We start from the raw sequence: 15,541 nt of genomic DNA on the forward strand, positions 1-15,541 counted from the left end.
GACTGGTATAGTCCAAGAAAACCGTTTTCTTAACCATAAATAATATTAATTTTCAACAACAAATTATAATAAATCTGTCAGATATATGAACCACAATACAGGATAGTTTTAACTGTATCAACATCACAGAAAAGCATTCTGCTTTGTTGGAATATTTTAGATGGAATGAGAAAAATGCAAAATGGTGCAGATTAAATTAGTCAATACTCTAGGTGAAATCTCAAGTTGTTAATCATAGAATCCCTACAATGCAGAAGGCAGCCATTCGATTCATCAAATCTGCACCAATTCTCTGACAGGATATCTAGACAGGCCCTCACCCTATCCCCTAACCCCATACATTTACCATGGCTAATCCATCTAATCTACACATCTTGGGACAATAAGGGGCAATTTAGCATGACCAATCTACATATCTTTGGACTGTGGGACACACCCAGAGGAAACTCTTGCGGACCCAGGGAGAACTATAAACTCCACACAGTCACCCAAGACCCTGTGTTGCTATGCATCATTGTTAACCACTGGGTACAGGATATTCCTTTCATTTACATTTAAAGCAGCAAGCAGGGTGAAATCAGTATTACATTTAAAAAAAACACTTAAAATATGTTCTCCAAGTTATTGAAAAGTATTAGCAATATTTATTCTGGAGGGAGATGGTACGCATGTTGTGACCCCATGATGTCATGGAAGATTGTCCATAATCTTTTGATTTGAAGTGTTGTTTTCCAATCAATAAAATTGGCAAATAACTCTGGACCTATCAAAAAAAGGGAATCAGCTATTCAAGTATACTTAAGGATTCACAGAAAGATACAGCACAAGAGGCGGCGAATCAGCCCATCGTGCCAGCTCCCTCAAAGAACTCCCAATTAGTACCCTGGCATACACTTTCCCAACAGCTCTGCAATTTGTTTCCTTTTTCAAGCATTATATACAATTCACTTTTGAAAACTAGTGTTGAACATGATTCCACATCTCAGGCAGTGCATTCTAGATGATAACAACTGCACAAAGTAACCTTTCCTCATCCACACCACCTCACCTTCCGTCACAGCCCCCATCCTCCGTCAGTGGAGGTGATGGCCTAGTGGTATTATTGCTAGACTATTAATCCAGAAACTCAGTTAATGTTCTGGGAACGCAGGTTCGAATCCTGCCAAGGCAGGTGGTGGAATTTGAATTCAATAAAAATATCTGGGATTAAGAAGCTACTGATGACCATGTCAATTGTTGGAAAAACCCATCTGGTTCACTAATGTCCTTCACGGAAGGAAATCTGTGTCCTTCCTTGGTCTGGTCTACATGTGACTCCAGAGCCACAGCAATGTGGTTGACTCTCAACTGCCCTCAGGCAACTAGTGATGGGCATGTCCCACGAATGAATTTATACCCATGTCCCACGAATGAATAAAAAAAAGCCTGCTCCTCAGTTCCTTTGTTGATGACAAATTCTGTGTCCTCTGGTTATCAACCCTCCAAGTAGTGGAAACAGTTGTTTCTTACTACTCTATCAAAATCTTTCAGAATATTGAACATTTCTGTTACATCTCACCTCACCTTCTTTGTTCGAAGGAATACAATCACAGCATTTCTAGTTTCTCCAGTTAACTGAAATTCCTGCACTCACTCCAATGGTTTGATGTCTTGGGATGCACAAAATTTACACACACTACAACAACTGAGACCTAACCAGTCAATTATAAAGGTTCAGCATAATGTTAAAGGCAAAGTGGTGCAGATGCTGGAATCTGAAACAAAACAGAAAATGCTGGCGAAACTCAGCAGGTCTGACTGCATCTGTGGAGAAAGAATAGAGTCAACATTCCAAACGGTTTCCTCCCACAGTCCATAGATGTGCAGGTTAGGTGGATTGATCATGCTAAATTGCCCCATAATCTCCAAAGATGTGTAGGTTAAGGGAATTAGTGGGGTAAATACACAGGATTACAGGGATAGGGCCTGAGTAAGATGCTCTGTCAAAGAGTCGGTGAAGACCTTCTGCAATGTAGGGATTCTATAATGAACTCAATATTGAGTCCAGCAAGCTGTTCGGTGCTAGGATAAAAGATGAGGTGTTTTTCTGTGACCCTGCACTGGGCTTCATTGGAATGCGGTAACAGACAATGGAGTGGGAGAAAACTGCAGAATTAAAATGACAAACAACAGGAGGTTTGGTGTCTTACTTGCAAACTGAATGGAAATATTCTGGAAAGCGGTCCCCCAGTCTACATTTGGTTTCTCCAAACTGTCATAATGATAGCTCAAAATTCTAAATTACGTAGACATATTGGCTAGAATTTTCTGACCATCCTCACTGGCAGGATATTCCGGTCCCACCAATGACGAACCCCTGCCGCTGTTTTCTCGGCAATGGGGCGTACGTAGAACAAGAAACCTCATTGACAATGGTGGGATCTTCTGATCTGGCTGCCAGCTGCGAAACACATTAAGGGCATCCATGGAAAATCCCACTCTTGAGACATTGATTTGAAAATGGAGATACAAGCCAAAGGTGGTTGAGAATGTAAATTCATTGATCATAGAATCCCTACAGTGCAGAAGGAGGCCATTCGGTCCATCAAGTCTGCATCGACCACAATCCCACCAGACGCTATTCCCGTAATCCCATGTATTTACCCTGCTAATCCCCCTGACACTAGGGTCAATTTAGCACGGCCAATCAATCAAACCCGAACATCTTTGGAGTCAATTCACTGGCTCTCTGAATTGTTGTGGAGATTATGCTAATATCTGAATGTAATGTCACACCGTTTTCCAGAGAGAGATACATCAAAGAAAGAAGCAACTTACTGAAATCTCCTCTGGAGATAATGGAAGCTCATTATCATATCAACAACAATCAGAACCTGCAACCCATGTCCCAGACCTGGTTGTGGACTCTTCTCCTTCCAGGAATATACAGGAGATGGTGTTAAAAAGCCAGCTGCAAACCTGATCAGTGTGGACTGGTGCTGGGTGTGTCAGAGTGTGAGACACAGAAACAAAGACAGCAAAGTCCCCATTCTCCACAACTCCATGCTCTGACAGGTAAAATAAAAGTATTGCTCTCTCTGATTGCTGGAAGACAGAAAAGCCACAACTGAAAAGAAAGCAGGACAACTCCTCTCAGCTATACTGCAGAACCATGAAGTCTCAAAACCAATCAATCATTCAACTAGTTAAATCAGTGCTACTGGAATCAATCCAAAACAGCCGCAATGTTTCACCATCTTCTCCTCACAGATAAGTCAAATAGTGAACTGTAAATCTTTTTAAAAGCTTTTATTTTTGGCTCACTTATCATTTTTAATCTGTGCAATCCAAGTTGTTTTTTTTATTTTCCCTCATGTTTTAGTAATTAATAAACTTGCTAGTTCTTTAACTAAAGAAAATCTGGTTAAATTGGCTCCTTTTAAAACATTGGGACTGGCAAAAGGTATCCTCAGGAGAAGGGATCCTTTTTGAAATAATCTTGTCGCAACCACCTAGGGTGCTGAATAAAGAAAGAGAGCCAGTTCATCCCTCCTCACTCGGTGGCATAACAATTACAGGTATCCTCTCCGGAATTTAACAAACTGATGCTTGTGCTGAGACAGTTCTCTGAGGGGACAGAACAGAGGGTAACAAATTTGGGAATGTCGCTCGGGGACTGGTCGTAACAGAAACTGAAGATGACCATATGGTGAACTGCAAATATAGTAATGGGGTAGTTCCTCAAATCCCTCTGTGACTGGATCCTAGACTTCCTAACCTACAGACTGCAATCAGTAAGGATACACAACAACAACACCTCCACGATTATCCTCAACACTGGTGTCCCTTAAGACTGTTTCCTCAGCCCTTTAATATACTCGTTATACATTTATGACTGTGCGGCCAAATTCCGCTCCAAATCCATTTTCAAGTTTGCTGATGACACCACCATAGTGGGTCAGATCTCAAACAATGACGAGATGGAGTACAGGAAAGAGACAGAGGATCTGGTGAAATGGTGTGACGACAATAATCTCTCCCCCAATGTCAGTAAAATAAAGGAGATAGCCATCAACTTCAGGAAGCATAGCCCTTGTCTACATGTGGTGATGAAGTGGAAATGGTCGAGAGCTTCAAGTTTAGAGGTGTCCAGATCTCCAACAACCTGTCCTGGTTCCTCCACACTGACGCTATGGTTAAGAAAGCCTGCCAACACCCTACTTTCTCAGAAGGCTAAGGAAACTCAGCAAGTCCGCTACGACAATTTTTACAGATGCACCATGGAATGCATCCTTTCTGGATGTATCACAGCTCGGTATGGCTCCTGCTCTGACCAAGAATGCAAGAAACTACTAAGGGTTGTGAACATAACCCGGTCCATCACGCAAACCAGCCTCCCATCCATTGAATCCGTCTACACTTCCCGCTGCCTCGGAAAAGCAGCTAGCATAATCAGGACCTCATGCACACTGGACATATTCTCTTCCCGTCAGGAAAAGATACAAAAGTCTGAGATCATGTACCAACATAATCTTCCTGTTCTTCCCTGCTGCCAGACTTTTGAATGGGCCTACCATATATTAAGCTGATCTTTTTCTACACCCTAGCTATGACTGTAACACTATATTCTGCACCCTTGCCTTTCCTTCTCCCGTGTTCTCAATGAACATGTTTTGTCTGCATAGTGTACAAGAAACAATACTTTTCACTGTACCCCAATACATGTGACAATAATAAATCAAATCCAGCTACCCAAAAACTATCACTGTCCAAAAATCCAACATTTTTTTCACTTGCTTCAGCGAACCTTAAGCCCACACATCTAGGGTTGGAAAAGTTTGAGGAGATACTAACTACTGATTGGCTTCATGAACCTGACATTTCCTCCAAAGATGTGCGAGTTAGGTGGATTGGTCATGTTAAATTGTCAGTTAGTGTCAGGGGGATCAGCAGGGTAAACATGTGGGGCAACGGGGATAGGGCCTAGGTGGGATTGTTGTCGGTGCAGGTTCAATGGGCTGAACAGCCTCCTTCTGCATTATAGGGATTCTATGATTCTATGCTCCAATGAACCTTGATTCCACATGACCCAGCTCGGAAACGTTCGGGGAGTTGCCAAGTATTGATCTGTTTCATGTGCCTGACATTTCCCATGCTCCAGCTATCCCTGACCCCCAACTGACCCAGTGCAAGTGTGGCAGAGGCGGTTGAACATACCAGGAAGAATGAAAGACTTTTGCAGATTACAATGAAATAGAAGATATACCTATGTGACATACTTAGGATCTGGACATATGCCTACTCTTGCTGCTGTGAAAGATACCTATATTGAGTTTTGCTGCCATTAAGGCCACCGAAATAGAAGCCCACAGGCCGAAATTCAAACACTGCACTTCATTCCCAAAAGCCTTCACGTTCCCTGGGCACTGGTTGCCTTCTTGCACCTGGCCCAATTCAGTTCAAAGAAAGTTATTGAAAAGTACCACACAATCTTGCATGAATATCAAACTGTTTTCTACAGGGTATTTTTAACAGAGTTTCAGTTTAATTGACTTTTTCTCATGTTAAACAGGATGCACTGATGTACGGAAGTGGGGGAACCATGAAACAGTTATTAAATCCAATGCACAAGTGGCAAATAAATATCAGCAGCAACATAACCATCTACTCATATGATGGCAAAGTACTTAAGATTAGTGTTCCAGTATCTCCTATTCACTGAATTAAGCCGTTTCAATTTGAATTAAAGTATACCTGGATTTGAGGTACTTCACCCATATACAAAATTGAAACAAGTACAAGTAAATCATTATTTCACTTGTAAGTTTGTGCTTGTGGCCTTGTTATTAATCTGTTATCTTTTCCTTTGAACCTCAGAGGGAAGCCAGTCGAGAAAGGCACATTCATCATTTCTGTTTTTAAAAAGTCATCAGTCAGAAACATGGGGCGGAATGCTCCAACCATTCACATTCCGCCTCCGCTGCCAGTGAGGACGGATAATTTGGTGCTCAGCCAAATCTCTGTTCATTGCAGCAGGACTGGAGAATCTCATTGGCGTGAACGGCTGGAGAATCCAGCCCATGATCTCCTTTTGTCTTTCCACAGATTCTGCCAGAGCTGCTGAGTGCTTGCCTCCAGCATTTTCTGTTTCAGAATTTCAGCATCAACAGTATTTTCCTTTTGTAAGACTATTCATTCAGTCCTTCATTAACTTAATTAACTTAATTAATTCTGCTCTCATAACTGAAAATCTCCCATGAGACAACATGGAAAATATAAAATTATATCATATCTACTCAGTACTCTGTTGCAAAATATAATGAACATATTATGGACTAAAATATGAATAAATGTAAATAATATAAATATAAATATGTACCAAAATATCAAAAAAATGAAATGTAATGATTGCACCTTTGTAGCAATATCATTTTCTTTAAAAAAAAAGGAACTTATAAAATGCACTGTCCGTTTATACATTTCTGAGATGTTTATGCATTGGAAACAGTGGTAGAGTGTAGATTTGAAATTATTACTATCGAAAACCATGCAAATTTATATATTCCTATCATGGCCCTACTGTTGACAGATGCGATTGTGATTACCTCGGCCCCACACTCTGGGATATCTTCACCCATGACAGGTGAGAAATTGGCTTGCTTTTTTTTTAATACTTGGGTTGCCTGCCCCCTTCCGTCTCCCCTCAGCCTTGGCATGCACCCCTCTAAGGTGATCAGAATCATCGTCCAACATCGCTCCAACAATCTTTGCAAGCTTGTTTTTCTTCTTTCCAGCTTTTCCCCCCTCACTGGACATGCTTTCTGTTCTTTCGTGTGGTGTCCTCCACATCATTTGTATTCTGGCCTTGATCTTTCTGCTGGTCCTTCTGTAAATTATCCTTTTTTTCAATTCATCAACTTGTAAATGGAAGACTTGAACATCCTCTTAGTGTAGTGTAAATCCTCACTGGTTATCCTATTAATACTCTGCAGCTGATGATTAGCCACCTCAGAGTTCTGGACATGATGATAGCTTTTTTGAGAGTTTCTCCTCTTAAGAAGCGTGATTGTTCTGAACATAATCCAAATCTCTGAAAATATCAGCTTTCAGCGTCCCAAACTCTCAATTCAGCTAGGCTGAGACTCTTTGATGCAGCCCACCACAGTGTTGGATGCAGCCATTGAAGACTTAATGGACCTAATTTCAAAAAATGTTGCAAGTCTGATCATCCAAGGGCAGGCTGGTTTACCCATACCTTTGGGAGCAGCCTTCTCGACAGTCAATCCACAGAAAGCGACTGGCCCAGATGGGGTACCCAGACAAGTACTCAGATCCTGCATGGACCAACTGGCAAGGGTATTCGCAGACATCTTTAACCTTTCTTTACACCAGTCTAAGGTCCCTATCTGCTTCAAGAGGATGATCATAATCCCTGTACCAAAGAAAAACCAGGCCGAAAGGTTAGTCAAGCACAAATCAATCCCAAACTCCCAGATTGCCTGGATCCACTGCAGTTCACCTATCGCCGCAACAGGTCCACAGCAGATGCCATCTCCCTGGCCCTACACTCAACCCTGGAACACCTGGACAACAAAGACACTCATGTCAGACTCCTATTTATTGAGTAGCCTTCAGCACTGTTATTCCTACGAAACTCCGCGGCCTGGGGCTCAGCTCCTCCCTCTGTGACTGGATCCGAGACTTCCTAACCCACAAATCGCAGTCAGTAAGGTAACACCACCTCCTCCACGATCATCCTCAACACCGGTGCCCCACAAGGCTGTGTCCTCAGCTCCTTACTATAGTCCTTATACACCTATGACTGTGTGGCCAAATTCCCCTCCAACCTGATTTTCAAGTTTGCTGATGACACCAGCGTAGTGGGTCACATCTCAAACAATGATGAGACGGAGTACAGGAAACAGATAGAGAATCTGGTGAACTGGTGGGAGCATAATAATCTCTCCTTCAATGTCAGCAAAATGAAGCAGATAATCATCGGCTTAAGTGTGTACTGGAGGACATGTTCCTGTCTACATCAACGGGGATGAAGTGGAAATGGTCAAGAGTTTCTAGATGTCCAGATCACCAACAACCTGTCCTGCTCCCTCCACGCCAATGCTATAGTTAACAAAGCCCACCAACACATCTACTTTTTCAGGAGGCCAAGGAAATTTGGCCTGTCCACTAAGACTCTCTCCAGCTTTTACAGATGCACCATAGAAAGCATTCTTTCTGGTTGCATCACAGCTTTGTATGGCTCTCTCTCTGTCCAAGACTGCAGGAAACTACAAAGGGTCGTGAACGAAGCCCAGTCCATCACACAAACCAGTCTCCCATCCATCGCCTCTGTCTACACTTCTTGCTGCCTCTGCAAAGCAGCCAGCATAATCAAGGACCCCACATACCACGGACATACTCCCTTCCACCTTCTTCCATCGGGAAAAAGACACAAACATCTGAGGTCACGTACCAACTGACTCAAGAACAGCTTTTTCCCCTGCTGTCAAACTTTTGAATGGACCTACCTCGTAGTAAGTCGATCTTTCTCTACACCCTAGCTATGACTGTAACACTACATTCTGCACTCTCTCCTTTCCTTCGCTATGAACGGTATGCTTTGTCTGTATAGCGCACAAGAAACAATACTTTTCACTGTATGTTAATACACGTGACAATAACAAATCAAATTAAATGTGGCCCCCGGAGTGAAAAAGTTGGCCAAGCCCGAGCTAAATGTTTTAGTGCAGTCAAATTCTGATCAGTATTCTTCCTCTCTTTCTGAAAACTAGTGTTAAACACACAGCGTTCATAAATGCCATTGGTAAAGGATTCAAAATGGGTATTCATGGCCTCCAGGACTTTCCAAGTCTTGCTTCACTGAAGTCTAGGGTGCAATGCGCCCTGAAGCACTCCTTCCTCATTACTGCTAACAAGAGTGTTGCTATTCTATTTGTTCAGGACTTTTTGTTCAACTCTGTGGCAATCTCTCAGTTTTGCTATTGAAACTGGAAGAATTGTCAATTCCTTCTCAAATTTCCCTTTATTTCTAGAAGAGCAGGTGCTCAAATATTCAATGACTCATCCAGCTGCTGATGTCCCGTACAAATTTTCAGACTAAAGTTTTAATTATTCTCTGCTATTTTTCACCACTTCTGGTTCTCAAAATCTACTCAATTCAGCTGGACACTTTTAACACCATGATCCATGTAATCTGTAAAATGACTACTGCCTAAAACCTTTATTTACATATGATATTAGTATGGCCATCCATAGTGTACAAAGGTATTTACCCAAGGATAGAGGGAGAGAGAGGATGGATGAGGGGTGCAAGAGGTAGAGGAAGGGAAAAGGTGGGGAGAGGGAGAGGAAGGGGAGGAACAAGGGAGAGGAAGCAGTGAGGGACAAGGAGTAGATCAAAGGTGAGGGGGAAAGAAACGACGATGAGGAAGAAGGGAAAGGAGGAAGAAGAGGGAAAGTAAGGGAAGAGGGGAAAAGGAGAAGGAAAAATGCAGAAGGCAAGCAAGAAGGAGCAAGAAAAAATGGGAAACAGAGAGAAACTGAAAAAATACTTCAACTGCAAAGGCATTGTGTAAAAGCTCATAGTTAGCATGCCAAACTATGGTTTGGTCAAACTAAATAATTATTGAGTACAGTACCTACATTCAGTTAGTAATACAATTATATTGTGCAATAGAGTTGGTAGTATAAACAAAGTAACCGCCATAAATTAGTTTTGATCAAGTCTGGGAATATGCCACAGAATCACAAACAGAAGGTCAGTCATCATCCTGTAATGGTTTAACATAATTTCTTTCAGTTGGTTATACAACTTGTTTGAAAGAGACTTGGGAAAAGAGCACATAAATGGCATTTTATCTTGACGTATCCCATGTGACTGTGGCAAAGGTGAACAATCCCTCCTCATTCTACCTGACCAATCCACAGCCTTTGATGCACTCATCCAAAGCATTGCACTGGCATCCAGCTGGATGAGCCTGTTCTCATTTAGTTCCATTCTTCATAGCCCATATCTATTCATAGTCAGAGTATGACTTGTAATAACTCTGCTTCTTGACCCCCAATCATATCATTATCTCTGGCATCTCCCAGGAACCAACCCTAGGCCCTTTCCTATTTCTCAAGTACATGCTGCCCCTCAGCGACTTCATCCAAAAGTACATCAGTCATTATCACATGGGCCCTGACGACGACTAGCTTTACCTCACCACCATCTCTCTTAGCTGCTGTTAAATTATCATCTTGAATACAGTGCTGGATAGGCTGAAACCACATAGAATCCCTACAGTGCAGAAGCAGACCATTCAGCCCATTGAGCCTGCACTGACAACAATCCCACCCAAGTCGTATCCACATGTATTTACCCTGCTAGTGCCCCTGACACTAAAGGGCAATTTAACATGGCCGATCAACGTAACCTGCACGTCTTTGGATTGAGAGAGGAAACCAGAGCACCCGGAGAAAACCCATGCAGGCACGGAGGAAACCCACGCAGACATATTTTCTCCAATTAAATATTGGGAAGACTGAAGCCATTGTTTTCAGTCCCCACTCCAAACTCTATTCCCTAGCTATCTGCTCCGTCCCTCTCCTGGGCAACAGTCTGAGATTAAACCAGTCTGTTTGCAGCTTCCAACTACATATTTGCACCATTGCTAAAACCATCTATTTCCACGTCCTGTGATATCACCCAACTTCAGGCCTGTCTCAGTTCCTTTGCTGCTGAAACCCTCAATCTGCCTTTGTTACCTCAAGACATGTCTATTTCAACGTACTCTCGGCTGGTCTCCCACATACTACACTCCGTGAACTTTAGGTCACCCAAAACTTTGCTACCATAGAATCCTTACAGTGCAGAAGGAGACCATTCGACCCATCGAGTCTGCACCAACCACAATCCCACTCAGGCCCTATTCCTATAACCCCACATATTTACCCTGCTAATCCCCGTGACATTAGGGTCAATCTAGCATGGCCAATCAACCTAACCCACACATCTTTGGATTGTGGGAGCACCCGGAGGAAACCCACGCAGACACAGGGAGAATGAGCAAACTCCACACAGACAGTGACCCGAGGCCGGAATTGAACCCGGGTCCCTGGCACTGTGAGGCAGCAGTGCCACTGTGCTACCCAAAATCTGTGTCTTAACCTGCAGCAAGTCTTGTTCATCTCTCACCTCTGTGCTTGCTGACTTAAATTGGCCCCAGGTCAAGCCACATCTTAATTTTAAAATTCTCACCCTGTTTTCAAATCACTTCAAGGCACACCGCTCCTTTCCTCTTATTTACTCTAACCTTACAACATTCCAAGATTTCTGCACTCCTCTATTTCTGACCACTTGAGCATTCCTGATTTTATTCGCTCCAGCATTGGTGGCCATGCCTTCAGCTCCCTGAGCTCTATATTCCCTCGCTGCACCTCTCAACCTCCCCAATTCATTTTCTCCCTTAAGGCTCTCCTTTAAACCTACCACACTGGCCAAACATTTGGTCACCTGACTTAATATTTCCATATGTGGCTCAGTGTCATTTTGATTTTTTAAAGCATCTATGAATTGTGTTTCAAGGTTTTATTATGTTATGGGTGCTACATGTTATTCTTTTAGTATGGAATTAGGATCCTAAAAAGGTGGATCAGAAATTGTGTTTTCTTTCAGTTGCCAATTTTTTTTCTCTCCTCTCTTAATTCAATATTGCTGTACAATATAAATAGTCCGTGCCATCTCACCCAAGTTGATATTATTCAAGTATGATCTTCAACAGTAGGTGTCAGAAGACTGTTGAACTGCTGGGGTATCACAACTAAGCCCAATTTTGTTCTCACCAAAGATGTCTACATCTGTGCAGTTCCAGCACAAATCTCCGGATATCAATTAGATGCATCAACCTCCCTAACCCAGTCACACAGACTTAACTGGGAGTGCCACAATCTGGCTCCTCCTTCAGTAATATGGCTCAGTCACTCACTGATTAAACTCCCTAAGCCTTCAGAGAAGCATTATTTTATTAAATGTACACAAAATAAAGGCAGCAATATCAATGAACCCAGAGGTGTCAGCACAAGGTGTACCTTCCTTATCTGGGTGTATTCAAAAGGTTTTACAAACATACTTGGATGGACCTAGTGATGTCCTGCTAAATAGGCATAGGTTTTATTTACAGAAATATCAAAAATTTTAAAGGGTTTTGTTTTCAGTTGGAGAATTAGAATCGTATTTAGCCACATTTTAAAAAAAAATAGTTTTCCTTTTTTAAGACTCCTCCAGGAATCCACCAGAAATTCCTCCATATTTATTGGTAGTGCCGATATATAGGCTGGGATTTTCCAATTCCTGCAAATCATCACAAGTGGAATGGAACATTTGACGGACCAGCCAAAAGTCGATTGACTTTGGATGGGATTTTTCCAATCATGCCTGTAGTCTGGATGGCTGATCATCTAATTTCCCTTCCTATCTTCCCTTTAAGGAAGAGTCCAGCTTCACCTCTATGGCAGCACAGTTGGGACTGTGCTTGCAAGTATCTCCTTCCCCTCTATATGACGGCATGTCAGAGCCCCAGCGTGTTCTGCCACTATATTTTTCATTTTGTTAAATACATTCTAAAACTGCTCATGGGAAATCCAGAAATTCATGAGAGACTGGAAAAGCTGGATATATCCCAAGAGTGCCAATCTTTCCAGCTCAATGTAACATTTTTCTAAATGATCTATGAAAGGAAGATTAATGCTAACACATTGTTTACCTATCTGATAGAGTCCAATCCAGTCTGTGGGGTCCACCTCTTCTTTAATATCCCAGTAGATAATCAGATTCTGCGCTTGCCCAAGTGTGTATTCGTACATGCTAGCTGTCAGACTGGAGCGACTGTCCGAAGTCACCAAATCTGTGTCACTGTTTGCTCTGTGGAAATTCAAGTTCTCCGACCTGCCACTCTGAGAAGCCAGGCTTTGCAAGTTTTCAGGACTCAGGGTGTAGCGAAGTTGAGGATTCCTGCGTCGTACAAAGGGCACATGTTCCCTGGTGGAGCCTGACATTTTCACTGTGTCTTGAAGTCAATGTCTCTGTGTTGAAAATCTGTTCAGGAAGAAAAACAATCATCAGTGGATTCTGTTACGTGAAAGAGGTCAGTCAAGTGAACAAGGTCAGGAATTTGTACTCTTTAACTGACTTTGGCACAAAATCTTATACCTATACAGAAAACCACAGTTTTATTAACATGTCATTACAACAAGCTTACTAATGGCTTTTAATATTAACTGTTGAGGAAAGTAAAAGGAACCCAAGTGAACTGAGGCTTTCTGTTGTGATCTGGAACAGCCACACATTTTCTAAGTACAGCTGGCAAATTTCGCAATGTACTGAATGCTTCTTTCTACTGCCATAGATTCCAGACAGTGAAATATACAGCAGATTTCAAATGCCAACAAACTAAAGTTATATAATTCACCTAGTCAGAAATGCACTGATTTTGGAGTAAACCTACTCTCTAAAGTCCTTCCAAGCAGAGTAAATATTGGTGATGTACCAGAGCAATAAATGTTTGTCAACTTCTCCAACACAATATGCTAGTTCAATACAAACAGTTTATCAAATTTGCACGAACACATTTTTAGGTATTCACCGTCAACCATTATAATGCATAAAATGAAGCTCTGACCTATAAAAACATCAACAAAAGCACACACAGATTGCAAACACAAAATGTAACTAATCATCTCTACTCATTTGTGAGACATCTCTGTTCGAATCCAGGTCTAAATAAATAAATGAAACACTTGGCTCCCCAATGCCTAAAATTAGTCCAAATAAAAAATTATAGTCTCAATCCTGTTTCTAAGAAGTGTAAGTCACAGAAGAAAGTTACCCCTAATCTTGCACTAACAGGCATTACACTGGCATTGTTCAGTGAAAAATGTGAATATTACACTGACACAATTGGGAGCCTTCTTCAGAAACTGGAATCAATGACAGATTAACTGCATGGGTATTGCACACCCTAGTGCCACTAATGTGGATGTGCAGTTTATGTAAATAGTTATAACCCCAAGGTATCAGAACCACAGAATCCTGTACCACCAAAAGGGCCCGTCATGGCTGTGCTGGTAAATTTACTAGTTCCATTGGTGTTGATCACCAAGACTAGAGACATTCCAATGGATGGTAAATCTGGCACATTTATCAGATGAGACCTTCCAAAGTGCATAACCTCACTTTTCCACATTGTATTCCATCTGCCACTTCTTTGCCCACTCTCCAAACATGTCCATGTGTTTCTACAGCCCCCCCTGCTTCCTCAATACTACCTGTCCCTCTACATATTTTTGTAACATCTGCAAACTTAGCAACAGTGCCTTCAGTTCCTTCCTCCAAATCGTTAATGTATATCATGAAAAGTTGTGGTCCCAGCACTGACCCCTGAGTCTTGCCTCCGATGCCCAGCTTTGGTGCAGCTTAAGATACAGGCACCCGATATCTTGCAGCAACACTCTTAAAGATAAACAAAAGAAAGTCTACTGACCTCAAAATCAGTGGTGAACAGAAGCTTGCCAGGTGTGCTCCACTTATATACAGACAGAAACTTTAGCCCATTCAGCTGGTGGGGCACTTAATTTGGAAGGGGACATAATCTCAGCAAATTGACCATAAGAACATAAGAACTAGGAGCAGGAGTAGGCCATCTGGCCCCTCGAACCTGCTCCGTCATTCAAGAAGATCATGGCCGATCTTTTTGTGGACTCAGCTCCACTTACCCGCCCGCTCACCATAACCCTTAATTCCTTTACTGTTCAAAAATGTATCTATCCTTGCCTTAAAAACATTTGATGAGGTAGCCTCAACTGCTTCACTGGGCAGGGAATTCCACAGATTCACAACCCTTTGTGTGAAGAAGTTCCCCCTCAACTCAGTCCTAAATCTGCTTGCCCTTATTTTGAGGCTATGCCCCCTAGTTCTAGTTTCACCCGCCAGTGGAAACAACTTCCCTGCTTCTATCTTATCTATTCCCTTCATAATCTTATATGTTTCTATAAGATCTCCCCATATTCTTCTGAATTCCAATGAGTATAGCCCCAGTCTACTCAGTCTTTCCTCATAAGCCAACCTCTCAACTCTGGAATCAACCTAGTGAATCTCCTCTGCACCCCCTCCAGTGCCAGTATATCCTTTCTCAAGTAAGGAGACCAAAACTGTACACAGTACTCCAGGTGTGGCCTCACCAGCACCTTATACAGCTGCAACATTATCTCGCTGTTTTTAAACTCCATCCCTCTAGCAATGAAGGACAAAATTCCATTTGCCTTCTTAATTACCTACTGCAGCTGCAAACCAACTCCTTGAGATTCCTGCACAAGGACACCCAGGTCCCTCTGCAAAGCAGCATGCTGCAATTTTTTACTATTTAAATAATAGTCCATTTTGCTGTTATTCCTACCAAAATGGATGACCTCACATTTACCAACATTGTACTCCATCTGCCAGACCCTCGCCCACTCACTTAGATTATCTATAATATTAGATTATCTATATTCCATTTAATGA

General features: G+C 42.1%; 1 protein-coding gene across 1 annotated transcript in view; it reads right to left on the reverse strand.

The window, feature by feature from the left end:
* LOC144503772 (E3 ubiquitin-protein ligase HECW2-like) overlaps positions 1-15,541 on the reverse strand; it is a 416,880-nt gene that overhangs the window by 268,592 nt on the left and 132,747 nt on the right. The window contains exon 2 of the mRNA XM_078228621.1: positions 12,747-13,078. Coding sequence (XP_078084747.1) covers positions 12,747-13,038 — 292 coding nt within the window. The 5' untranslated portion in view covers positions 13,039-13,078. The remainder of the gene's footprint in view (positions 1-12,746; positions 13,079-15,541) is intronic.

This window comes from Mustelus asterias, chromosome 14, assembly GCF_964213995.1.
Source record: "Mustelus asterias chromosome 14, sMusAst1.hap1.1, whole genome shotgun sequence".
Lineage (NCBI taxonomy): Eukaryota > Metazoa > Chordata > Chondrichthyes > Carcharhiniformes > Triakidae > Mustelus > Mustelus asterias.